At 36.8% G+C, this 26234-nt stretch overlaps 1 protein-coding gene across 1 annotated transcript in view; it reads right to left on the bottom strand.

Moving 5' to 3' along the window:
• Positions 1-26234, bottom strand: part of ITGAV (integrin subunit alpha V) — a 50651-nt gene that overhangs the window by 9831 nt on the left and 14586 nt on the right. Inside the window, exons 3-25 of the mRNA XM_082313135.1 lie at positions 24217-24308; positions 23597-23711; positions 22251-22312; positions 20545-20590; positions 18852-18977; positions 18091-18135; positions 17858-17901; positions 17714-17770; positions 17213-17265; positions 16581-16783; positions 14277-14468; positions 14119-14164; positions 13425-13526; positions 12596-12654; positions 11424-11578; positions 9739-9876; positions 8945-9012; positions 7611-7758; positions 6346-6438; positions 5238-5317; positions 2946-3026; positions 1778-1883; positions 693-851 (exon numbers count right to left, since the gene is read on the bottom strand). Coding sequence (XP_082169261.1) covers positions 693-851; positions 1778-1883; positions 2946-3026; positions 5238-5317; positions 6346-6438; positions 7611-7758; positions 8945-9012; positions 9739-9876; positions 11424-11578; positions 12596-12654; positions 13425-13526; positions 14119-14164; positions 14277-14468; positions 16581-16783; positions 17213-17265; positions 17714-17770; positions 17858-17901; positions 18091-18135; positions 18852-18977; positions 20545-20590; positions 22251-22312; positions 23597-23711; positions 24217-24308 — 2270 coding nt within the window. The remainder of the gene's footprint in view (positions 1-692; positions 852-1777; positions 1884-2945; positions 3027-5237; positions 5318-6345; positions 6439-7610; positions 7759-8944; positions 9013-9738; positions 9877-11423; positions 11579-12595; positions 12655-13424; positions 13527-14118; positions 14165-14276; positions 14469-16580; positions 16784-17212; positions 17266-17713; positions 17771-17857; positions 17902-18090; positions 18136-18851; positions 18978-20544; positions 20591-22250; positions 22313-23596; positions 23712-24216; positions 24309-26234) is intronic.

Here is a 26234-nt window from a genome sequence, read left to right as displayed (position 1 = left end):
ATATGTTTGCTTAAATTCTTTTAGAACTAACTATACTGATTTATACTTGTTCTAAAAATTGTCTTAGAATTCAGCTCTCTACTGCCAAACTTGCTGGTTATCTGGTGTTTCTTTGTCTAGTCCGACCTAGGAAAAACGAGTTTCTTCTGCTCTGTGCTCTGCAAACTGCATGTTTTACTGGCAGTGAGAGCATACTTTTAAGCTTCCTGAAACACCCCTATTGACCTCCGTGGCATTTGGATGAGGGCCTAGATAAATAAGCTAGTAATAGAATAAAATAGTGCCATTTTCTTCCAAGAAATAAAACCCAGAAAATTTACATGAACGGCCCAGAAGCATCTGGAATATTTTTGTTCATGACCATTCAATATCATTCGATTGCTTTGGACTTAGAACTCACACAGGACCATCTTCAAGGAGAAATAAAAAAAAGGCAAACCAAAAAACAACCAACTAAAACCTAGAAAGAAACACGACACGTTTATCTTTGGGATGACAATCTATTGTCTACCTTTTATTTCATCTGCTATATACATCGACAAGTAATATGAAACAGTGCAGTCTTGCTCCTCAGCAACAGATGAAACTTAGACAGTGTTAGATATTCTCAGGGATCTGGGTATTTTGAGTGTGTTTCCAAAACAAACAAACATACTTCATTCCACTCAAACAAAAGGAAAAGTCCCACTTACCTTAATTTTCAATGGATTGATTTCCATATCAGAAGTGCAGTTCATGGGACCATCAATTTCATACTGAACAATATACAACAGTGTGTAGTTTTTATATTTGTAAGGCCACTGCAGAGTCATCATCACCTTGCTGAATGCACTTGGGCCGTTGTTTCTCAGCTGATTATGAAAATAAAGTTTACAGATGTAAAAAACCCCAATGCTGCCTTCTTTGTTAATGTGCATATAGTTGTTAATTTATATTTGAGCCGTAAATGATACTGCTGCTACTCCTACCCCCAACCGCTTAGGGCAGTAGCATCAACAACTTACCTAAAAATGGTAAATTTCAGTCCCTCAACAGGCAAAACTTAAAATTAATTCTGTAATTTGATAAAAATTACTTTGAAGAAAAGCTAAATGGCATTAGTTTTTTTGCCTTCAAGAAATGTATTTTTTTTTCCTTGAAAAAAAAGGGTTTTTTTGGTAGTCTGTTGCATGAATCACAGCCACCGTACATGTCTCAGCCAAGATACACTGAACACAGATACATACACCCATAAATTTCATTAGATAAATGGTCTTGAGTTCTAGAACAACTTTTAACTATTCTTATTCACACAGCCCTCTCAGTAAGATTTGTTTAATTAAACAATCTAGATTAAAGCTGTGATCATTCTTTTAAGGAAATTTTAAATACTTAAAATTTTTCAAGGCAAAAGACTTTACAATAATAATTCAGGACAGTTGGAATACAAATGAGGATACTGAATAATTTACAACCATGAGTCATTTTCTGAGTTCAAGTTACTTCAAATGTTTTATCTAGATTTCAAAGGGCTAGAAAATAAAATATGTGTAATGATGTAAAAAAAAAAAAATATCAGCCTCTTCTACTGGTCACTCTTCTATATGGCCACTTCTGTTCCAGCCCTTCTTGCAGATACCAATTATTGACCCAGCATTAAAAAAAAAATAAAATCTTTGTTTCCATGCAAGAACAAGATGAAGAAAAAAAATATTATAATTTACTCCAGAGAAAAGCTACACCAAAAGATTTCTTTTATCACAGAACTCTGTAATTGAAATGAGTAGTAATTGCATACCTCATAGATATGCTGAACTAGAGGCCCAATATCATCTTCTGTTTCTGGATTCTCCTTCGGCTGCCAGTTTGCAATAGGAAGGAATATGTGATCAGGAGACGACACACTAAATAGCAGAGCAAACAAGTCGTTACTATAAAGTACAAAACGATAAATGCAGTTCTCTAGAACATCTCTAAAAAAATCAACACGCTTAAAATACAATCTCCAATTTTTCATCCTGTAGATATAAAACCAGAAAGAACAGAGGTTGAGTGGCTTGCATAGTAAATATTCAGTTTTCTTCTCTACATAAAAAGATGAACCTTGTATTTCAAAACATTCTTTTCCTGTCCTAAACTTTGGATTCGTTCTATAACATCTAGTAAACCATTAACAGAATTAAGATACATACATGTCATCCAAAAAATACAAAGTGTGAAATAGTTCAATAATGCAAAATATTGATAGTGTAGGGACTTATCAGTACAGTCATAAGAATAATTCAGTGTGCACTGAAAACAGTGAAGCTAGCAATAATGCTTTTCAGTTGTGCCATCCCCCCACCTCTCGGATATTAACAAAATTAGATCACAATGATGGATGTAGTGGCAATTTTTAAAAATTGTGACTCAGGAATCTGAGTTAACTGGCTAAGCGATAGTATTGTATCCCTTTTAGGTGTGAAATATAGATTTCTGGTAAGCAGAAGTAACAGAGGTAATAGAGTCATTACAATAGTAATACAATGCTTAAGACTGAAGAAGGTGAGGGCATTGCAACCTTAGCTTCAATAGGATTTTCAACTGTTGTTGAAAAAAAGGATTCAGGGGGTTTCAGATGAAAACCCAGTCGGTTTGTGGAGGAGGAAAGTGACCTGGAGAAACGTGTGCCCCTGCAAAAATGATGGGTGATTTTTTTTTTTTTTTTCCTTCTTCTTCTAAAAAACACTCTAGTAATAGAGGCACAACATTCCTTTTTGGAATTCATTCTGTAATTATTTAGAATTATTTAAGATCTGAAAGTCCAAAGGGTGGCTAGAGAGAACCATATTTTCTTTATGATTAAAAATTCCCTAAGGCTTCCTGAAAACTTATGCAGACCTGAAAGAAAGCTCATTGGCTATAAAGAAGCAAACATGCAAAGCTCATTTGAGAAAGACGTTTATTAAAATAGTATCAGTGCTTACCCTCTAATTTCAACAGCTGCTAAAATAGCAAGGTCAGCCTGATAGAATGCTACTGGACTTAGATTGTCATACAGGTTGGAACTGCAGAGAAAATAAAAGTTAATGTCTTAAATAAAATAAGCTAAGTATTAAAAAAAAAAAAAAAAACAAAACCACAACTTAAAATAATTGTATGTAACATCATAACATGACTCCTGAGCCACTGTAGGAAAGAACATTTACTAAAACTATGGAGTAGATTCCAGCAAGTTCTCACTTAAATGCATGACAGTCCCACTCTCAGCACAGTTTGGAGGTCCCTCAGGAGGGAGAAGTCAAGAAAGGACACAAAGCTAATGCTGACTCTGTTCCTTAGCTGCCGCATGTATGAAAATTCAAATGCCAGCGCTGTGGGATAACATCAACTATACAGCTAGCAAAGCCTTAAGTTCCACTTTAGGACATCTGTTTTGCTCAGGGACTTGTTGGCCTCAAACTAGTCCCAGGGCAGAAAAGTATGCTAGGGCTACTTTTGCCTACCCCTCTTCACAGTGTTTACACCAGTAAATGAGTACAGTTAACATCCGAATCCTACACTTCAGATACACCAAGAGGTGACAGATATGAAGGCATTCATACATAGTTAATCATACATAAAATTTCTTTGGACTTTCTTTGTAAACAGAGAAAAAGAAATAGAGAGAACACTCCTATTCCCCTCAAAGTGGAGCTGGGAACAGAATCCCGATCTCCTTAGATACATCTGATTATTCTGTCTACCTAACTAAATAATTTCATTTAGAAAGATCTTCTTAAATTCTCTAATTATTCTTCACTGCTGCTGTAATCAAAAAATACATGCACCAGTGTTTTCTTCCCGACCTGTAAATACCTCATTCTTTCAGAGACCAGAGTTCTTCTGCTAGGAACTGCACCAACTTTGGAAACCTAGCTTTGTGAGTTTAAGACAACGAATACGATCTTTAAAACCTGTTCAAGATAATACCTTGGTAATGCCTGTCATTATAAGCTGTGATTACCATGTTCGATTGCATCACTGTTCTTGCATTCAGAAGTCCTGTAAGGAAATTCCTTCCATAAAAAGTGTAAAATGTTACAGGAACTTCCCTTCTCTTCCATCAGAAGAGAAGCATGACTTAAGCAACCTCACTGACTGTTTTTTCTCCCAGTAAAAGGTAGTTAGTGACTGCTGTTAGCCTAAGGAACAGACACCCCAGAGAAGATCACTTTCTGCAAAGAACTGGAGTCACATGCCACTGGCACAGCTTACTAGCTGATGGAGAAGAGGGGAATAAAGAATTGAACAGACAGCAATGTGAGATCAGAGAGATTTAATGCTGCCAAGGCCTTTGATCAGTATGACAAACCACTGTATCATTAAAATAGAATGGCAGGTTTAAACTTATTTAACTCTTGTAGACGAAAATACATATGTGGATGAGAATAATTTATTGGCTACATTAAAAAAAATGAAGGCCTTAAATGAAAAAAAAAAAAAATAAAAACCTTTTGGTCCACCATGAGGAAAATAAGCAGCTGTATTTGTACCATCCATTAAGCAACATAAAACTGTATCGGGTAAAGAGATTCCTATTGATCACATGTCCAAATCTTAAATATCATCTCCAGTAGGTATAAATTCAGATTTATATATCATGTTTATATGAAAGTGCTGTGCTCATGATTAACAGGAACACTACTGTTTTGTTCCATTTAATTTTTAGAGTCTCTTATGCTGGCTACTGTAAAACACTTAAAATGATTCACTGCATGTTGCTTCTGCTCAGATCATCACATGCATTACCTTTTCTGAAAGCCTTATACCTCTCATCCTCAAAATACATAAAATTTGAAATTCTGGCTTTACATCAGAAGGAATTCAGAGTTCAAACATTAGTTTTAAAACAGGGCTAGAAACCCAAAGACACAAGTCATTCTGTGGCACTACACAAGTGTCAAGAGATCACAATGGTATGCAGGTACAAAAGTACAAAGTTTTTCTTGAAACACTTTAAATGGTTTTGTTCCTCATTAGTAGTATTTCACTTGCGCCATGGCCTGTCTAAAAGCTGTAAGCAAAAGAAACTGCATTCAAACAGAAAACTGGGTTTTCTTACATTTTTTCCTCTATTTTAGAAAACATAATTCATTAAGACAACGTGATTATTTTTTAAACGATTACGAGGCAAAGACCAGAGAATTAGTCCAGAGTGAAACTAACTGCTTAGTTCACAGTCAATTTACTTCGCATGTTATCTACCAGGTGAGGTACATACTCATAGATTTCCGTACCTTCGGATTTGCAAGTCAAACTTCACAGAGGTATCCATTTCAGACTGCTGGTGCACGCTGAAACGCAGGCCAGCTAATAGCTTTAGAAAAAAAATCACCGTGGTTCAGTGGAAACACAATAAAATACATGATAAAAGCTTCTTAATACTATTATACTACAACGAAACTGCTTGAGGCTTGTGGTCGTAAGAGAAAACACACAGAGAATTGGCAAATAATTGTCCAGTTCATCAAGACTAGAAATGCACCGCGCTCTCTGTAGACTTCCGCCAATGCATCACTGCCACAAAATAGAAATGTAAGGTTTACATCATGCTCACCCCCCTTGCTTCGGCCATTTTTACACATAACTGAGCCTCCCTATGTGTTGCAATAAGTACTGTAGTCTAAATAACAGGGCACACTTTAATGATTCTGAATTCAGTTCCCAAGGTTTGTTCTAAGTCAGTGCATGACAATTGCTTCCACATCTGTACAGTTCGGCTTGATATACTTTGAAAGACTTTGGAAACAGCATTTATTCATCTATACAAAATGTCTCTTGGAAGAAAAGCACCAAAGTGTTTATAATTGTAACTGATTTTCACTTATTATGTCATATCATCTTAATATCTGCCAGGTCCCACTAACAGTCTTTTAATTCTTCCAATTTCAGCTATATTTGGTGGAAGTGCAGAGGTCTCAACTAGACAAAACTCTCTTTCAAACTTCACAAAACTAGGCAGAAGAAAGCAGCACTATTAGGTTTCCACTAAGAGAAAGATGTGTTATGAGCTAGCTCTTTATTATATACTAAAAAACACGTATCTGGTAAGTCTAAAGTCAAACTCGTGAGGGACCAGAGTTCATTAATTCCACTGTTTAATGAACTACTCCTTTGAGTTGCATCATAAAACTCATTAACACTCCTTTCAGCCTTTAATGTAGCTGAAAAGTTGAAACCAATTACCACTGAACTAACCGAACATGTGGGCAGCTAAATGTCAGCCAGATCTAATCTTGAATTCGTGTGAGTAAACATCCTGCCCAAACACCACTGTGATTAAGAAAAATGCTAACTGCACTCCTGTTTGAGCTACCAGACACCTGCTGTTGGGCCAAACCTTACCTTAGTCCCTGCTTTCATGGGGTTGCCCAGGTCACAAACTACCATGCGAGTTTGATTCTCTGTTTTAAAGGCACATGACAGTCTTGCTAAAGCCTGCAATAAACCAGAAAGAAATCTTAAGAAATGTCATTCTTTAGACACCTGGCTGAAAGTCTGGAGAAAAGTTCTAGATATGCTGTGTTAATTTTAATATAATTTCTCAGTCCTAACACAGTCAAGCACTAGAATTAAATAAAATCTGAGTATGAAAGTCTCCATGGAGACAAATATTTTTGATACAAGACAGATACTCTTTCCAAGGTTATAAAAAGAGAAATTCAATACTCTCATATTGGGTAGCCCTGATTATTTTTGTGACCTAAAGCATTTCTCCATGTGATTCTTTAAAACCTATGGGAAGAAACTTTGGCAATTGAGCAACTCTCCATAGGAAAATAAAGACTGGAAGGCAAAATAACATAAATACTTACTAGCTTACTCAAAAAGAGGTCTTGGAGCTATCAGATTTTGGATAAATCTACATCACAAAGTTCTAGAGTAGCAGAGGCAAACTGGAGAACCAAACCAAGGTGTGGTCCAACATATATGAAGGATGCGGTATCAAAGTTGGAATCCTTTGATATAGGGGAAAAATTGTTTTCCCCTTAACATTCTGCAGCTTTACAGATATATTGATTGATCACAGATCATACCAAATAAAAACAAGGACGAAGAAAATCTGAAAGTACATTACTTATATATAGCTATAAAGGGCTAAAACAAAATTTGGACTATATCCACGTGTCTTCAAAGAAACAGAAGTTATACAGACATTTTATAATACAAGGGAAGGTCAGGAAATAGTAGTCAGGATAACTGACACCCAAGGCTTTGAACGTACTTAGGTGGAAGAGAGTAGTAATACTCAACATCACTTTTTGCCTCACAGGTGCCCAGCTCTTTACCTAGCACATGACATGCTAAGTCTAAATTTTAATAAATCAACAAGGGCACTGTTCAAATAAAGACTTGTAGCAGATAAACACTGTGCGTCAAGCTCCATCACACAGGTGATTCTCCTTTGTTGCTAGCAGGAGGCTCTTAAACTGGAACCATCCAGCCAGGTGTTACATAGCCTTGGAGCTTGGAAGAACCTCATCATTTTTTCAGTGCTTTGCTTTAACATTGAATCATAAAAAACACCACTGACGGACCCTCTCCCACAGACTTCCATAGCAGCACCTGAAACACGACTACTCAGAGAAGAAAGATAGCTGGAATTTTACCTCATTGTTACGAACAACACCGATGAAATCTGCTTGGGGCGGAACGATGACAAAGAGTTCTGCTTCGTAGGCTCCTTCCCCTTGATTCTGAGCACTGACAATTAGTGTCAAGGGATTGTCATCACCAATATAGATCTGCTTCTGATCACTACAAAAAAACAAGTGTAAAAATGAGCTCTGCATTCAGGTTTTAAAGTGTATTGAACTGGTTGAACTTACAGAAACAAGAGACATCCTGAAATTGCACAAAGACATTAGAAAATCTAGAGGCAGTACCTATGCTTCAGGAACATCAGGAGAGCTCTACACTATGTTTAAAACAAAAACGTGTCTATAACAACAAAAACGGAGCAAATATTACATTCTGTTTTGTAAGAATCTTGTTTTATAAAATTTACAATAAACCACAAAACCGCCGACACCTTTTTTTAACAAAGAACAAAAGAATTACAAACAGCTAAATCATTGTGTACCTTTTGAATTACATGCCTACTTAGCAGAGGTACAAGGATAAATTTATAACAAAACTTGATGGAAGGCTCAACTACAGAATACAGCCAAGACCTCTGTAATACATTTGTTCCAGATACAAAAAGAATATCTTTCCAAATAAGGTATTTTTGTTTCACCAACTACAAGGAAACCTAACTGTACCTGCACCAATGTAAAATGTTTCTGAAGCATTAATTAGTATGTTTGTGAACTGTACTACCTACATACATGTGCATATGCTATAGCTCTGCACTAAGGGCATAAAAAAAAAGAAACAGAGAACATAATTTATGAGATAATACACTAAGAACGACTTTTGGGCATACAAAGCACAAAAAGCCCAGACTCGTGAAAGAATTATGAGCTAAAACTTGTTTCTTTTTTTACAGGTTTAATAAAAGATATTACCAATACCAACAATTTTTTCATACATGTGACAGAGCCCTACTCCACCCCTTGCTGGAAAAAATCATGCCTGTTCACATCTTCAGGTGTCTATCTAGTATTAAATAACAACAGTGGTACAATTGCAGCTAACACTGGTTTATGCTTCCTATGCATGTCCAGCTTAGCAAATACACAAATAAATACTGTGTACTTGTAGTGGGGGCCAGGGTGGGGCGGTGGTGCGTGCTCTCCCTGTGTTACATGCTAAAGACATTAGGTTACAAAGCAGAAAATGGGGTTTCCGTAAAACAAATAAGCATGAGTTTAGATTGTATACATTGAGGAGCCCTACTTATTTCAAGACGTCCTTTTAACAAAAGTATTACAAGCTCTTGAAGTTTAGAATTCAAGTAGGGAAGTTACTTTTCCCTGTAGTAGTTTTCTCCTGTATTTACCTTTCTACTGAAACCTCCAGCTTTGGTTTGCAGATATTATCATCACCACAATCCAGCAGAATATGTGCCTATGCAAAAATCAAAAGCATATTGTAATAATTCCTGCATCTGTTCTAACACACATTTCCAATAATACTGTTTCACCAGCAAATAAAAAAATTTCTAAATAGATTGTTACGAGATATCTTCATCTCATTAGTCTCAAAAGAGAACAAATGAGTTTTTATATAGGGGGGACACCTGCCACGCTGCAGTTCTGGGACTGATGTCTACATATCTTAATCCTCTTTCCATTCTTTGAACAATCTCTTCATCTCGAGTTGCATCTCCACTATCCTCTTTACAAACAAGTGTAAAAATTTGTATAAAGTGCAGAAATAGAAAAAACACGTTTATTACCTTAAGAGAACTATAGGGATAAACATAATATACATAGAGCAGCATAGTATGAGCAATGGATGAAGCACTCCAATTCTTCAAGATTAACACCTTCAATACTACACTAACTGCTTTTCTCCAGAAAACTGGTAATTAGTATATGTGAAAAGGAAATCCTGCACTAAGGAATAGGGTGTCAGAAAAGGAATTTGACACAGAGAGAAGAAAAAAAAAAAAAAGAGAAGACAAACATACAATAACCATCAATATTTCCATAATTCAAAGACTAAAGCCTAGTGTATATTTTGGTATCTTAATTTTTCAGAAGTCCTAAGGTGAACATACGTATTGAATAAGTATTGAAAGCCTAAAATATGTTCTGGGTTCTCTCATTGCAGACTGTGTAAGAAGTATACCTGTCTGCTCATATTAGCAGGAGTGAACTGGTTGAGGATAGGGTGCAATCCTGTTGCATCTGCAGCTGTTCTGTAATCCAGACGATATTCCATAAAAATAGTAATGGGAGTTAGTTTGTCTCTAAATTCAGATTCATCCTGAGGAAACCGAAGATTTGAATTACAATTAAAACATGTGAAGAAGAAAACAACAACAACAAAAATATTCTTCAGAAGTCTCTACAGGCAACAGTCATCCCAAGAGCAATACAAAGCAGTATTTTTATTTATTGTTTATGTTGTAGTAGGAATGAGGAAGCCAAAACAACATTAAAACTTCTGAGCTCTTTTCAAAGTAGAAGAATGCTTGTCAGAAAACTTGCAGTGTGAACTTCGAAGATGGACGATTTTAGTAGTAACATGCCTGTTCTACAAATGGAAAACCGGAGCATACAGAAGTATTAGGTCATAGAACTATAACAGTGAGGAGCCTGAAGGGCTATACAATTCCCCGCTTTCCTGTCAGACAAAATCCAGTATGCTTCTAAGATCCCTCACAGATGGACTTGTGATTTTTCCTTCCTAAAATTATTACTTTGTACTTGGAGTTGCCGACTTTCATATTGCTCATTTCAAATCATTCTGTTTATCCTGCCTTTCAGAGTACTTACAAACCATCTCTTCGCTTTATGTTAGCCACAGATTTTATCAGTATAAACTCTGAAAATTACTGACTCTAGAACACTGCAGGATCTTACTTCAGAAGCTATCTGCTGTGGGCAGAAACCTATTGATAACTCTTTCCCTTATAGTTTTCAACTGGTGTTGCATCCAATTTAAGGTAATTTCATATAGGTCCCGTGCCATTACTTTCTTTATGAAAATGTCCGGTGGAAAAGCGTTAAAGCTTTACTAACCCTGAGATCTGGGATGTCGATTTCCATACATATATCTCCAACTCACAAGGCCAGTCAAAGAAAGGTATTACCTACCCTCCATGAATCCTGAATGATTACTAGCATTTTTATTGGTGGGTTGTTGTTTGTTTTTTTTTTTTTTTTTTGAAGGAGGGAGAAAGTATTGTTTATGTTTGATTTATAAGTACTCAGAGATAAATCTGAGCTGCATCTAACTTACATAGCTACACTTCCACATGTCCTTCCTTATTTCAGCCACTGTTTCTTCTACTGGGTTACACTTTTTAATTGTGTCAGCATCTGTCCACATTTGTGGGGACTAAAAAAGACTGAGAAAAAGCCAACTTAGTATTTCAGCCTTCTCTGTCTCCTCTGTTATTTGCTGATCTTTGCTTTTTAGTTGCAGATCCGTATTTTCATTTATTCTTCTGCCTCCAAAGTAGAGGCACAACCTTTGCTTATTGACTTTCATGTTTCTTGGAAATGATAACTAATTTTGTGCCTAGATGACTTGTCCAAGAAGTCCATAACAAAGTTCAGAATTGAATTTTCAATCCATTTAGTGGCCAGGACTTTAGTCACAATAATATCCATCATTCATCCTCTGATAGCAGTGATAACCCAGGACAGACATACGGTTTTAGTAATTTTAGGTCTATCCATTGGGCATGAAGTTGCTCTAGCATTTCTTTTTTTTTTTTTTTTTTTTTTAAAAAACACCTAACACAAGGAACTTGTAATAGACAGTGCACCAAAAATTATTTGCCTAAAACGTAAATGGCTACTTACCCTCAAAAAGGCATCAAGTTCTTCACAATTCATTTTGCCCCCCTTTGTAATAGTCATGTTCTTGGAGTGGCTAGGCTGTTTGCTGTGGAGAAAGAGAGCTCTCCTTATAGCTCCTTTCTGCTTAAGTTTATCCAACAGCAGCTCCACCTGGAAATCTGTCCAATCCAAAGCATTTCGGTTAGGGATATTTCATTCAATTAAACACAGTCCAGATTCCCATCAGCAGTGGAGCTGAATGCTGATTTCAGCTACAATGAAAACCTAGTACTTGGAACTTTTAAAACTTGCAGTTCTTTCAATATAAAATCTCTTAATACAGTAACTAACAAGCACTATTGTTGTCCTAAATTGGACCCTGCTTTTTCCTTAAAAATTGGAAACATAGAAGAGCACTGATACATTTGTAATTTATAATTGCTATAAAACTGCAAGAAAAGTTAAATTCTTGTTTCCCCCAGAAAATTTTAAAGCAATCTTGCACATAACACTTCTATTAAACTGTATTGCTAATCTATTTACTTCACATATTTGATATAGATAATGAAATTTAAAATATGTAACAGCTATTTATATGAATCTTCACAGATCATACCATCTCTAGACATGCCATACAAAAATAAGGAAAAGCTTTTCTAATCAGTAGACAAAACCTGATTGTAGCAGGCCATCTGCCACACTACAAAATCTCTTAGAGACAACTTAAAAACCTATTTGAAATAATCTTTTCCTGACTCTGACCCAGGGAATCTGATGCAAAAATCAGTAGTATCAACCAGAAGTTCATGGTTTAAACAGAAATGTGATAAGTCCCTTACGGCTTGTCTATATTTTTCAGGCCTAACAATGCACATACTTGAATATTCTTGTCTAAAATTCCCCTCAATGAGGGCTGATCTCAATTCTGTAAAATGAAAAGGACTTTCCAAGACTAGTTCCACCAAGTGGTTAAACATATGCTTAAAGTCCCAAGTTTACTCAAATCCCACTGACTTCAACACAACTTCAGCAAAAAAACTGCTGAAGACAGTCTTACGGATGCATATGGCTACCGAACTGGTAGGATTGTGCTGTAAAGGGCAGCCATCTGTTTCAATAATGAAAAAGAATGATGACCAGTGCTCATGTCTGCAAACGATATAAAAAGACTTTAAAGTTTTTCAACTAGAACTTACTGAGTGAATTAGGAAGCTTTCCTTTGCCATCCGCTTTTAAGCAGAACTTTACTTTGAAACTGTTTTGGAGGAAAAGAAAAGATTAATTTCACACACTTTTTCTCTCATTTTCTTCTAAAATTCTTTACTGTTTGTCTCAGTTCAAAGCTATTCCCTTTTGAGACTCTAGCTCACTCCCAAAAGCTATTTTCTACTGGTGGGAGAGAAACTATAACCTATTTATAAGTAGGCAGCAACGCAAGCAACGCAAAGCTTTGGAGTCTTGCTTCATGTACGAATAGTCACCTGTGAAGCAGCAGGTTGATTCCTGAAATCAAATGTGGCTCATTTATTTTTAATGCTAGAAGTAACTGACAAACTGAGTTGAAAAGGAAGTTAGCACTAGAAAGGAAAAGTGGGTTTGGATAATACTCCAGGAACAAGAACCAAAACCAGTTTGCAGAGCAGATCATTTCCATGCAAGTGTCTTCCATACACCCACTCTATTTTTCACCTGAAAAGTAAGTTAATGGGTAAAAACACTGCAAAAGCTGCCTGATCTGTTACCAACTTGGGAAGATCTTACTCTACTCAACACAGACAACTAGCAACCTCTGCAGGTAGGATCTAACTGAGGAGTCAGTCTCGCATCTATTGAAGACAATGTTGGTCCTCCCACCGTTGTTGAAGAGTTCTTATTTTGTATTGTCTGTTCTTTCAGAAAGATCTGTGATTGCCTTTTTTTAATTAGCTGACTAGACTTCCTGAATGCTTTCAAAATTAAAAGCTTATGAAAATAAAACCCAAAAAAGTCCCTCCCCTCAAAGGAAAACAAAGATACGCTGCTTACCAAGAAACCTTTACATCTGACAGTGAACAGGCTTTGTTTTCTGGGTTTAGAATGGTTGGATTAACTTCTAGGGCAGCAATTACTCTAATAACTGGTCTAGCCCTGCAAAGAAAACATCCTCTTGAACAGCATTCAACACCATGTTAGACAATACCCTCCCCATCAAACTGTGAAATACAGACACACACACACTTATACAATATTTAGTGAAACTGCAAGAATAACACAGAATTATGGAGTAGATTAGGGGAAAGCAGGAAGCTTTTCTATGCCCTTTATATTGCCAGAGTCAGAACATGGACAATTGTGTTAAGAGGAAGTCCTATCTATTTCTAGCACAGACAAATAAGGTATTTTCCCCAAAATGAGCAAAGTTGGATGAGAATATGAATATTGCACTGTAATAGCTAGCAGCACCCTGTATGTGTCAGAATCTAGAAAACTGTCACTCAGAAAGCCTTCACGACAGCTTATTTATGTTTTCTCCTAACTACAGATTATTAAGAAAGATAAATAATAGATAGCAGACTGTAGATTTACTCAGTGAAAGCAGCAGTATAACCTTTTTTTACCTCCAGCAGTTTGGAGCGGCAGAATTTCAGACTTCCCTGATCCTGCTTTCTTTCGTAGCTCAGGAATGCCTCTGAGCTACCATTCTGCTTGCGCTTATGTAAAAGTGTAGAGGGATACTTACCTATACAGAACAGCTGTGTCAACACCAAAGGCTCCAACAATCAAGTCTAGGAAGAAAGGAGAAATATTACACCTTACAATTTATTTTTTTAAATATGCTGTTAGTCAGAGGTGGGGCTACTATTAGATTATTCTGAAGTGACATTTAGAGCAAAGGACCTGGATATCCATTTTTGTCCACATCGGTGGCTCCTTTCAGCGAGTACCCAAAACTGGGTGGCATAGTGCGAGCGGCCCACTGCCCTTCAATAATTTGAGATGGGACTGCATTCAAACCGTTTGCTCTTCCATTGTAGATATAGACAAGTCCTCTCTTGTCCTCTCCACCGTATGGTGCAGCAACTGCAATATCTGTAAACCGAAAGAACAGTCATCAACATCTCCAGACACAGACTAGGAGAACATATTTGTGCTTACATCGATCAATAATTTCTGGTATTAAAGTTTCAATGTGTGTCAGTAGGGAGGAAATGCAACCAGCCTTTAAAAAGCTCATCAACTTTTTTTTTTTAATTGGATGCTTTTTTTTCCTAGAAAGTATAAATGTTTAACAAGAACATGTATCATAGACTTGTATGGGGCAGCGGGGAGGAGGGAAAGGAATAGTTCTGCAAACGCTTCTGCGCTTCAGTAACTGACTTACAGCCAAATCATATGGATTTGAAATGCTTTTGAGTATTAAACACCCAGAATTAATCACTGTTGGTGCCAAATCACTAAACTAAGTGGGACTATCTGCCCATTTCATTAACACACTCATGTTCCTCCAAAGGGTGTGACATCTTAGTAATTCTGGAAAACATAAATCATCCTAAATCAATGGTAAATATCAAATTCCAGTCTATCCCCATCATGGCTTGGCAATGTTTTATGGAGAACTTTCAGTTAGTGCAATTATGCTATCTCTTAAGCTTAATAAATTTGAGAGTGCTTATTAGTCATTGATAACGAGTAAGTAATAAACAAAATGCTAATAGGACTATCTGTAAGGACAGCTTTAGAAGTGTACATATGATCTAAATTCAACATTTCTGCAGTCGGTTCAAAGACCAAACATGAAACACTATACAGAGTAATTACATTAGTCCCTCCTCTTTCCCTAAATTTGAAAAAGTTTCACGAAAAGAACAAGGACTCAAAAGTTTACCATTTTGTATTTTTGACTCATCTTTACAAACTTTATGAAAACAGTAGGAATTCCAATCTTGCACCGTAGTGTGATGGAAAGCATTTTAATTAACACTGCCAAAATGAAACAGAGCAGAAAAAAAAAAGACTAAAAAAACAGACTAAATAATGACAACGTAATTAAAAAGAGGCAGCTTTTGCTATGATTTTCTCACCTACAGTGTATTTCAGATTGAAATATGATGGAATCAAAACATTTTTTGGATAACCTCTTCAAGTGACTGGATTTTTAGCTATCAGCTGTAACTTTTCCAATGCCTTCTGTAAATAGTTGCAATGATATTGCATCTTCACACTAATTCTCTATACTATTAGCAACTAAAAAGGTCCCTTCCAACCCAAAGTATTCTATGATTCTATGATTTTATGATTTCATTAAAAAAATAAATTAGAGCTACCCGGGAATTTGAAATATTAGCCTATTACAATTTTTGATCTTTCAAAAAAATACTTAGCTTGCAAGCAGAATAGAAAAAACAAAAACAAGCATTTTTTGTGGACCTCAAATTCCTACTACTCTTTAGGAAACGCTGGAGTATGACTTGCAAAACAAGTGTACTCCCTAGGATTCCTGGAAGTCTCCATCCCAAAACTCTATGATTCTTGTCTGTTCCATTGCTCTCCATTCCTAAGTGAAAGTAACAAGAAGCACTGGCAACGGGTTGGAGAGTCCACAGCTTCAGTTGTATCAGACTCAGACTTCTCATCCAAATACTTGCTCAAGGCACTCAGCTCTTAGTACAGTTGGCTGTAGTTATGCGATATTTTCACCAGGCTCTTCCATTTTGAAATTAAAAAAAAAAAAAATTCTAGACTTTTCTCAGGAAAATCTCTTCTATCAGAACATTTTTAACCAGCTCTCTGAAACAAAACCTTCTTTTCGGTCATCATTGTGTTTCTGGAGAGGAAAATTGGCTTTAAGCAATGGAAACGGGAAAATTATATTGAAGATGTCCTAACAAGTCACAGTGGAGAGTCAGATATTTCATCGAAGTTTCTACTGTACTTATCACTTAAAGTAATAAACTGATCAGTGTAACAGCTAAAATAATCCATGCTGTAGCTTAAATGGTATAGTCTCTGCTCGATGCATACATGTAACTCCTGTTAGCATTCTTGGGAGTAGCATACAAGCATCGAAAGGAGTCTAGACCTTAGTGTCCAACATTCAGTCATGGTTAGAATGCCTAATGTTTGTGTGCAGAATCCACATTCAGTGTGCTGTCTAGATTTAATCTACAAACAGAAAATACTGATCAATAAATGATATCCTACCATTGAAGCCATCCTGATCTAGATCCCCCAGAGGTGCAATAGAACTGCTGAATCTTGCAAATATCTCAAAACCATTCAGCTTTGTGATCTGAAACCCTCCAGAGGCTCGCTGAAGGCAAATGGAAACTTGGCCGACCTCTTGAAGTTTCCCATCAGAACCTCGATCCATAAAAAGAGGGGCTCCAATAAACAAATCTGTGTAACTGGACCAAAGGAGGATAAAGTTCTTCAGTAACAACATGAAAATTGAGTTTCATTCTCTTAAGCATCTGTTAGTAGGACTACCTCAGCACTGAAGTCAATATTAAGATGAAAGTTACCTATCTTTAAATTGCAACTCAAGGCAAATATTTATTGACAAAGTAAGCACAAATATACCAGAATTTAATGCATTTAAAGCAGGTGAATACACACATTGTACTTATGTAAATAAATACAAAACCAAACCCACAATTGTTAAAACAAATATTAAAACAAATGTTGAGCACTAGCGAGAAAGTGTATTGTGCAGATATATGTTAAACCAGTAATGAAGACAGAAATCTATATTGTAGGAAAGACTTTTTAATAAAAGCTTGTTTTTTTCTTTCCAGAAACAAGTTGGCTGGCAGTGGGGAGAAGAGGGCACTTACTTGTCCCCATTGATGTCTGTGGCAGCCACCGAATACCCAAAATAGGCAGCCATCTGGAAAACAAAATTGAAACCAAACTTGTGAGCTGTAGTGATATAAACAAACAAGTAACTTTATACAAAGCTGTATAGAAAAGATGTTAGGGAAATGATAATATATACCACAACATTTTTTGTCTCCTTTCTCCTCACATTTTCCTTTCTCTTCCTTACTCTGTTAGAAAGTAAACTGATAGGTTACCTTCCCCATTCCCCCTTTCCCAATTCTAAAAATAGGCAGCATTTCCTTCGTTTAAATAAGATTGTTCTTCTAAGTAGTACTACAAAACGGGAACTCACAGAACATATATTTTTAGGATTCCTACAGACTTTATTGAATTCTTCTTTGGCACATAAGCTACAGAATATTATATGTTCTAGCACCCTAAATACTGTCTCAACGTGTCATCTTTCTCTAGGAACAGCCTCCCGATCACCTACCACTCTGAATAAAGCTACATACCTGCTCTCCAGTGAAGTTGTACATGGAAGTCATGTTTTTCCCATTGTAAATAGACACCTGCACATCAAGAAATACACATTACAGCATGCCAACAATATGCACCTTTTTTATATACTGTGAAGTTTAATGTTTCAAATTTCCTACCATGCCCAGAGTCCTTGCCGCTCTTGGGACTCCTGATACAAAGTCTGAAATACAAAGCAAGACACCCAGATAACATTCAGGGCCCAAAACATGACAGCTTTGCTTGAACAGAGTAGCTCATTCCTAGTGCTTTATGCATTTTCCTGTGCACTGTATCGTTTGTTGTATACCATTTATGTGAAAGACCTGACCAGCCTATTAACATGATTTTTTTACTGAAACAAGGGTCTTACCTTCTATGCCATCACCATTGAAGTCTCCAACAGCCACTGAATAACCTGATGAACAGACAAAATTAGTAAGTCACTTTAAAAACTTTATTAAACCCTTCATCTCTCTTTACACTCTTCAGAGGTCTCTAGGCACAGTCCTCTCTCTTCATCTTAACAAGCAATGGAACAAATATTGCCTCTGAGTAGCTTAGACTATGAGCAGCTACATGAGTGGGCTGTAATTCAACAGCATCCATGAATTTGAGATCAGAAGATGAAAATTTTCAAGTTATCCTGGGAACTGTCCTGGTCTATCCTTGCTTTTTTCTGAACCCAGTTAGACATATATGAAGCTAAATGATGATTTCCCACTCCTCTAAGGGACTCTCTTAATTATTTTTCTTCCCAAACATGATTCTTTCACATTTTTATTTTGTTTGGGCACATTATTTAGAAACAGCTGCTTTTCTAAAAAATAGATATGTGACTAACTTCTCACATAAAAATCATACCTTGGCCATTCCCATATTCGGCCTGAATCACAGAGCACAAAAATTCATGGGAATGTTTCCGTTTATTTTATCGTCAGGTGGTTTTTGAATCAAGCTTATGGCAAGATAACTAAGCTTCGTCATACGTAAATTACTGCATTTTCAGGTACGTAGCTCTTTAGTTATCTATCAAATGTCAAATTAATAGTAGTGTGATTTAGACTTAAATATGAATAGCGCAAGGGAGTTTTTCAAATACAGCTGGGTTTTCTTCCTTTTCAAACTACGCACCCAAGTAGCTGTCATCAAAAGCAGCACTGGCAGGTCTGGTTGCTAACTGGTCATCGTACTTTGTACTGTAGACTTTGGAGTCGTATTTAGCCACAATCTCTGCCACTCGATCAGAAATAAGTTGGCCTAAAGAGAAAGAAAACAGCTTAAAACTACAAATAAAATATGTGTGCACTCATTCAATAAGCAACAGGACTCATTTACAGAATGCTTGCTTCTAAAGCAACAACTCTTCCACAATACCGATGAGAAAATAGCCAACAGCAGCAGCACTAGAAAGGATAGAAGTGAAAATTCGGATCCTACTTCAGCCAAGACTTATGCACATATTTAATCAAAAGCACACAGAGTTCTCACTGAAAACAGTAGCCACTCCTACACGTAAGCCAGGACTTAAATGGGACTGCTCAGTTAGGTAACAGTAAGCATATGTTTATGGTATTGCAGAACTGAGTCATCGCTCCTTGTCTAAACACCATAACATGAGCGCTTAACATGGCAGGCAAGAAGCTAGTAAGATGAGCATAGCGTGTTACCGCGCTCTCTGTTTTCACTTCACTAGCCACTAGGTGGTGACTTCATTACATTCTTTTCTTTGAGTTTAAATTAAATCTTGAATCACAAAAAAATTTTTTTTCAGAAGAGCACTTACTTCACATACATATTCATACATGTATGAATTATAGGGAAAACTACTCCTCCAGCATCTCGGAATGTGGAATAAAAATTTTGGGGGAAAAATCTGGTTTACTGTTGTCTTCTATTCAGAGCTGAGGGTTTGTGGTTTGGGTGGGGTTTTTTTTTTTTGGTACTGGTAGAAGAGAATAAGGTTGTTTCAGCAGATGAGATGTCACTTTTGCCAAAAAGCAATAAAATGAATACACAAACATAATTTATAATATATTGTATCTGCAGTTTAGTTTCAATCATTCCATTTTGTTCAGAATTTAAAACATAGGACTGGAAACAAGCCTCCTGTACTGCTGCATCTACATGGAGGCTGGCATGATATAGAAAATCTTTCATAAATATTAGTATTTACATTAAGAAACAGGCAGCAGAGTTTGGCAGCTATGTCCTGATTCTAGCAGCACCATCTTTTGAACAGAGAGCTATAGCTAAATGCTGAATGATCCTGCAAACAAATACTGACTGAAGCCCACATTAGCAAAATATATAGGTAATGTACTGTGTAAACAGCACAGTTAGAGGTAAAACGTGCACCATGGCACAAACAGATCAATATATATATACAAACGCAACACGTCTTTGCCGTCAAAGGAAAACAATGATGGTTCTCTTTGCAGGGTACATTTCTAATTGAAAATACATGCTTCATACATGTGTCAGAAATTACAAAACATGTAGATTTTGAAACAACAGGCAAAATATCCTAAAGGAAACTTATCTTGTTGGTGGAAACGAATTCCACATTCCTGGGAAAATGCCTTTAAAATGATCATAGAGTTATTTAAAAGACAAAAGACACATCTATACAATTATTACTTCAGCTTTAGTCTGCGGTTGCCTTATTCAGGAAATATTTTGAAGGACAAATAAAATCATTTCTGTTAGTTTTCTTATTGACAAAGATTTTGACAGTGGTTGGAGGAGTGTGGATAAAAACAACTAAGAGGATAAAAGGAAAAATCGAAGAGGTCAACTTCTCTGTGACTTAAATGCTGTATCTCACCTTGCCAGTAAAAGCTTCCGGGTCCTCCAAGTAGCACTCTGTCTCCCTTGGAGGGGGGGGAAAAGGGGAGAGAAGAAAAAAAAAAACCCAACAACAACAAACAAAAAAAAAAAAACCAAACAGACAGACAAAGAAAAAAGAAAAAAACACATTAAGCTTGTCTAAAGACAGGAGAACATGTCCTATGTTTATGGGAAGTAATTCCATGCGTGCATATCACTGTAGCTTCACTGACCCCAATACATTTTATTTTTTTAAGGAATGATTAATTAAAAATGCATCTCGTAAAATGCTAAGATAGCAAACAAGATGCCTTCAGTGACTTGCTTCTCTATTTCACCCATTTAAAATTCTAGGCAGAATTCTGCTTTTATTGTAATAGACCCTTCTACTCATGTAAATCTATGACAACAGAAATACAATTAGGAGAAAACTTTAAGACTCCTACAAGGCAATCATAACATGTTTTTAGGTCAGTACACAAAATTAGTTTCAACTTCTTCCCCTGCCACTTTCTGTAACTTCTCTTCAGGAAAGTTTAGTTCAGAAAAGCTGTGATGTAATTCCCCCGCTCCATATTCCTTGGTAGAACTGCAATCCACAAACCATTTTATGAAACTTTAACCACATTAGCTATCCCAGTGCTGGGAATTTGCTCCCTAAGTACGGAATTGGGCCATAGGCTTTGCTGCATAATTAAGCCACTTATTCAGGTTTTAATCTCAAAAACTCCCATATTCACCATTCAGAAAAATCTAGGTCAGAGATTTGGAGATACCTTATACCCAGGCTCGCCCACTCAGCTAGGGTTTTGGATTAGACCCCAAGGTTGGTTTTAACTGGGGCTAGAGTCTGCACAGTAAGCCTGAGCGGTACATGCGAAATAACTCACACTTACAGCCCTATACTGCACTTTGCACAGTTTCCTCTGGAGGAAAAAAAAGAGTGTCCTTGGGCAGAGAGTGAAGGGATATAACCCAATCCTAACATGTGAGGAACCCAAAAAATTGCCACATCACAAATAGGACTTGCGTGGTCTTAACATGCCCAGACTATGCTGAACAATTTAACTGTACAGTACAAAAAAGCTCTAGCTAGTTCTCAGATTTGTGCACAGTTTTATTGTGCTTGGATTTAAAAAGTAATTATGAATTTAGAAAATAAAAGAACTATAAAAGGCAGGGAAAACAGAAAAGCAGAAGACATGTAAGACAGATGTCAAAAAAAGAAAAAGTCTACTTCTACTAGCTGATGAGAAAAGCAAAACAGAATTCACAAGAACACTGTTTACCAGTTCCCTTTAGCAGTAAGCTATTCTTCCTCAAGAAGTAACACTAGCTATGCACCTCCAAAGTAAGTGTCTCAAAAAACCTGACTACTACAGTTTATTTCACTTGAGGACTAGCTGCAGCAGAGGTTTATGGCATGAGGCTGGAAAAGCAGATTACTTGTTCAGGACATGATTCCTACAAGAGGTGAAAGGATGCCGCTGTGAAGATGTAGGAAGAAACAGGTTTATAATACCAGAGTGGTTTGAAGTTATTTTTTTATTTACAAGGATGTGTTTGGTTGTGGTTTCCCCCCCCCCAGAAATGGTAGTTTACATTTAGTTTCATAATAGCTGTGCTTATATGTGGTCTGTATCAGGCTTGTTGTTAACTTGCAACTGTCTGCTGACCCGTAGGAATTGAGAAAGAATCACATACCTTTGTAAAGTCAATACTAAATCCACCTTGACAAAATCCCTGTCCGTCTGCATCGATAGTGGCTACAAAAATGAATGGACAAAAAAGAAGGAGAGAGAAAAATAAATATTATCATTACTAGATCAGATGATTCTGTGGATACTTTCCAATGCATCTTCTTAAGCAACCTTGCACTCCTGAACTTGAACCTTGGAATTTTTTTTCTCCTACATCAGTATTTTCTCTTTATCAACAACTCACAACTAAATGCTGTAACAACTTTAGGGCTGGCCTAACATACATATAACATTAACGTATGTTCTACCCTAACACAGTCAAAGTAAACAGCAACTCCGTATTTCTTTGTATTTAATCTTCAAAAGTTTTGGGGAAAAATATTTGCGATTTTTACTCAGGAAATAAGGTATCTGGAAAATAGGGAGCAAGTTTTTCTTTTGGTATGAAATAAAAATCTGAAAGGTCCATAACCATAAATTATTTTGAGAATTGGCTTAAAAAAAAAAAAAGCATACCTGGCTGAAAAAATCTCTACACACCGAGACTCATCCCAGCAAGAACTGTTATGGCTGAGTTTATCTTACAATTATACAGCTCCCGATTAGAAGTGCTGAGATCCCCTTATCTGGAAGTGTGACTACTTAACACACATGATTTAGTTTAATATATGCTTATTTAACTTATTTTTATGTTGGACCACACTGGATTTCATTCCTGCTGTTCACCAATGATTTTCAGCAAATAAAATAAAATCCTAGCTTGAACATTCAACTTTGACTTCTACATTTTAAAAAAAATTGTGTCCGAATAATCTACCAACTCAACTACATGATATGGATGCAAAGCGTTCGGAAAATAAGAGTCAGGTGTTTAACAATGAATATAATTAAAACAATGCATTGATACGTATGTATGCATACACAGAAATCAGAACCTACTTGTACAAAATCTTGTCTTCTAAAATGAGCTTTCTCTTTAAATTACTTGAATAACAATAATTAAGCTTCAGAAAATTCTAGAGTTGGTCTTTGAAAAAGCACTTGCTACATAATTTTGCTTGAGTGATTACTACAGAAGTGGTCCTTTCAAAAACTGAAGTCCTCAATTCCAACGATACTTGGATCTAAGACATTCCGCTGGCCTACAGTAGAGAAAGCAAGGTCTGCATCCTGAACATCAAGTGGAGGTGAATTCAGATGTCTGGACCTAGCTTAGTTTTTTTTTTCTAATTGCTATGAGGCTATACATGGAAGGGGAAAATACCTGTAAAACACCCCGCTTCAAACATACACAAAATATAACACAAGAGAAATTCCAAACAGAAAAGTAATGAAGGACTCCACACTTACTTGACCGGCAGGGTGCATATTCCACAGATTTAGATCCAGCAAGCAAGTAACAAGTTCCTACAGGCTCTCTCTCTTGTTTTGTTTCAGTCCTCCAGTGGTACAATGGGGCACAGGCCTAAGGAAGAAACCATGTCAGCAAGAAAACAAACTCCTCTTCAAAATGCTGGGAGGTATAGAATAATACAATGGCATTCCAATTTTCTAGAAAACAGTAATCAAAAAAAAATGTTGGCGAATGTACCATGTATTAGAGAAGATTTATACTACCAGCGCTGGGGCAGAAGTATCGCCAGTTTGTATTTTTAGAAATAGCTGATTTATCGCAAGAATTTTAGAAATAATAATTTCTTAAAGCAACAGTTGTAAAGAGTTCAAGAATTTATAACACATCTAATTTCAAGAATACAAATTCTACTACTTCCCTCAAAACCAGACAAAAACGCTACAACCTTTGTCTATAAGGAGTTAAAAAAGGCTAGCCAATAAATTCTGAAAAAAAAGAGAAGCCATCCTGATTAGTGGGATTTTGTTTAAATTCTGAGTTATCCAGATCTTTTAACGTTTTTTTTTCCACTACTGTATCCCAGTACTGAAGCATTTGAAGGGCATCAAAAACCTACCAGGATTTTATCGTTTTTGGATCTCACAGAGGCTCCAAACCACTGATGAGACTTAAATTCCAGTGGATCATCAGGAGCAAAATCTCTGTTGCCTACAAAGAAAAGGAAAAAGAAGCATAATTTCACAAGAAACTGTACAGTAATAAAAAAAAGCTAAGTCATTGGTTTCGATGCATACAGAGAAAAGCAGAAAACAGTAACACTAGAAGATATCACCCTTTCACAGAAACAGGCTTTAAAAAGGATTTATTATTATTATTCTTTTTTACATCTAGGGCCAAATACAGCTGTTTTTTACATACGAAGCATTTGTACAATACTGATTTCTTGTAAGAGCGCAAAGTTTACAGTGTCTTTGACAGCGACACAGCAAATACTTCATACTTGAGATATTTGACTTTCAAGTCAGATTACGGCACTGCTCAAGAATTGGTGCCAAAGCCAAGTTAGGACTAATACTTCTAGAAGAAATATTGCCCTGATGAAATTATGTGAGTTTTGCCTTTGGCTAGAATCGGGACAGAAATTCTGCTATTCTACCAAGTGTTATCATCTGTATTCTGAATGTCACTGCAGTGTACAAAGCACGGCAACTAGCACACTTACGAATAAAGTGAAAGGGTATTCCGTAACAAAAACGTTAGAGAGTTTGCCATACAGAGGAGTAAGTTAAATAAGGGATAATTTGCACTGGTGTCTGTATGTTAAGGGTTCGGTGATGAAGGCTGGTAGAAGCAACTTAATGAGCGGTACTTCTGCAAGTGTGAATGTTGAAAGTCTTTAAATCATCTAATGTTTCTTATGTACTTTCATCGGAACAACAATGGAAACTTTGCCAGCCTAATAAGAGAACGGTCATAACACTCTGGAAAACATATCTTGTAAAAAAAAGTCACCTCAATCGCTGGTTTACAGTGCCTAAAGCTAAAAGGAGTCAATGAGGCCGATGGCCATACATCAGCTCCACAGGCTGCTAGGGGGAATCCCCAAACCCAACCCCGCTATGAATCAGAGACCTGTGACCTCCCCAATCAAAACTTCCCTGCTTATCTTACACCTTGTAAAGAATGTTTTGTCTCCAGAGACTGTGTTACTTCCATTAGGAAAATCCCATGGAAAGGACAACAAAAGTGATTCTAATCTGCAGTCAGCCAAAGCAAGCAAGTATCCAGACTACTTTTGCTCTTTGATTATGTAGAAATCAATGCCAAGCGCATAGCACCACAGAGAACCACTGTGTTTTCTCTAATGTCATCAAAGGTAATTAAAAAAAAAAACAGTTCCTTCTGTCACCCCCTCCTCCACTCTCTTATTGAACACGTGCTAAAGACACGGAGGGCCTGACGATTAGCACATCTGCACAGATTTACATACACTTGAACATTTATACTGTCACCTTTGCACAGACAGAAGCGGAGTCTGGAGACCTGCATGTCACCTTCTCATAGCACAGAAAACCAAAACCAGATCAAGATGTTTTCCAAATAGGGAATTGTCTTGAGCACACTTCTCAAATCCCGGTTTTATCATCATCTTCTCCCCTTCTTGACTTTAACTCATGAAAATCCACCCAAGGAGAGTTTTGCTCAACGGATGCAGTTGCACAACTGGGATAGTTTCAGATGAAGCTGCCACCAAAAGGGGTTGCAGTTCCCATTTGCTCCTGTCCATATGTTCCTGCTGCCAGCCTCTGTCTTGGCACTATTACCTTTTGGTCCCATAGTGAGAACATGAACCACCTAAGAATGAACCCTACTAAAAAAATATTCAACTGAATCAGGGACCAACCCAGCTGACTGCATGGGGAGGGAAGTAGTGCTAAGCTGCTGGGGAGAAGACAGAAATATATGGCTTGGAACTATATCCTTTTTGGCAGCATCAGGGACTTAAAATTGATTTATTCTGCTTGTAACCACACCCAAGGTTACACAGCCTAGAAAGACAGATTTGGCTTCTACCCTCTATTTGTCCAGCTACTCTCGAATACAAAGAAATCTCTCGGCTTTACTTGCCGAACA

The sequence above is a fragment of the Platalea leucorodia genome, assembly GCF_965183815.1.
Source record: "Platalea leucorodia genome assembly, chromosome: 5".
NCBI classification, from domain to species: domain Eukaryota; kingdom Metazoa; phylum Chordata; class Aves; order Pelecaniformes; family Threskiornithidae; genus Platalea; species Platalea leucorodia.
This window is presented reverse-complemented; position numbering and strand designations above follow the sequence as displayed.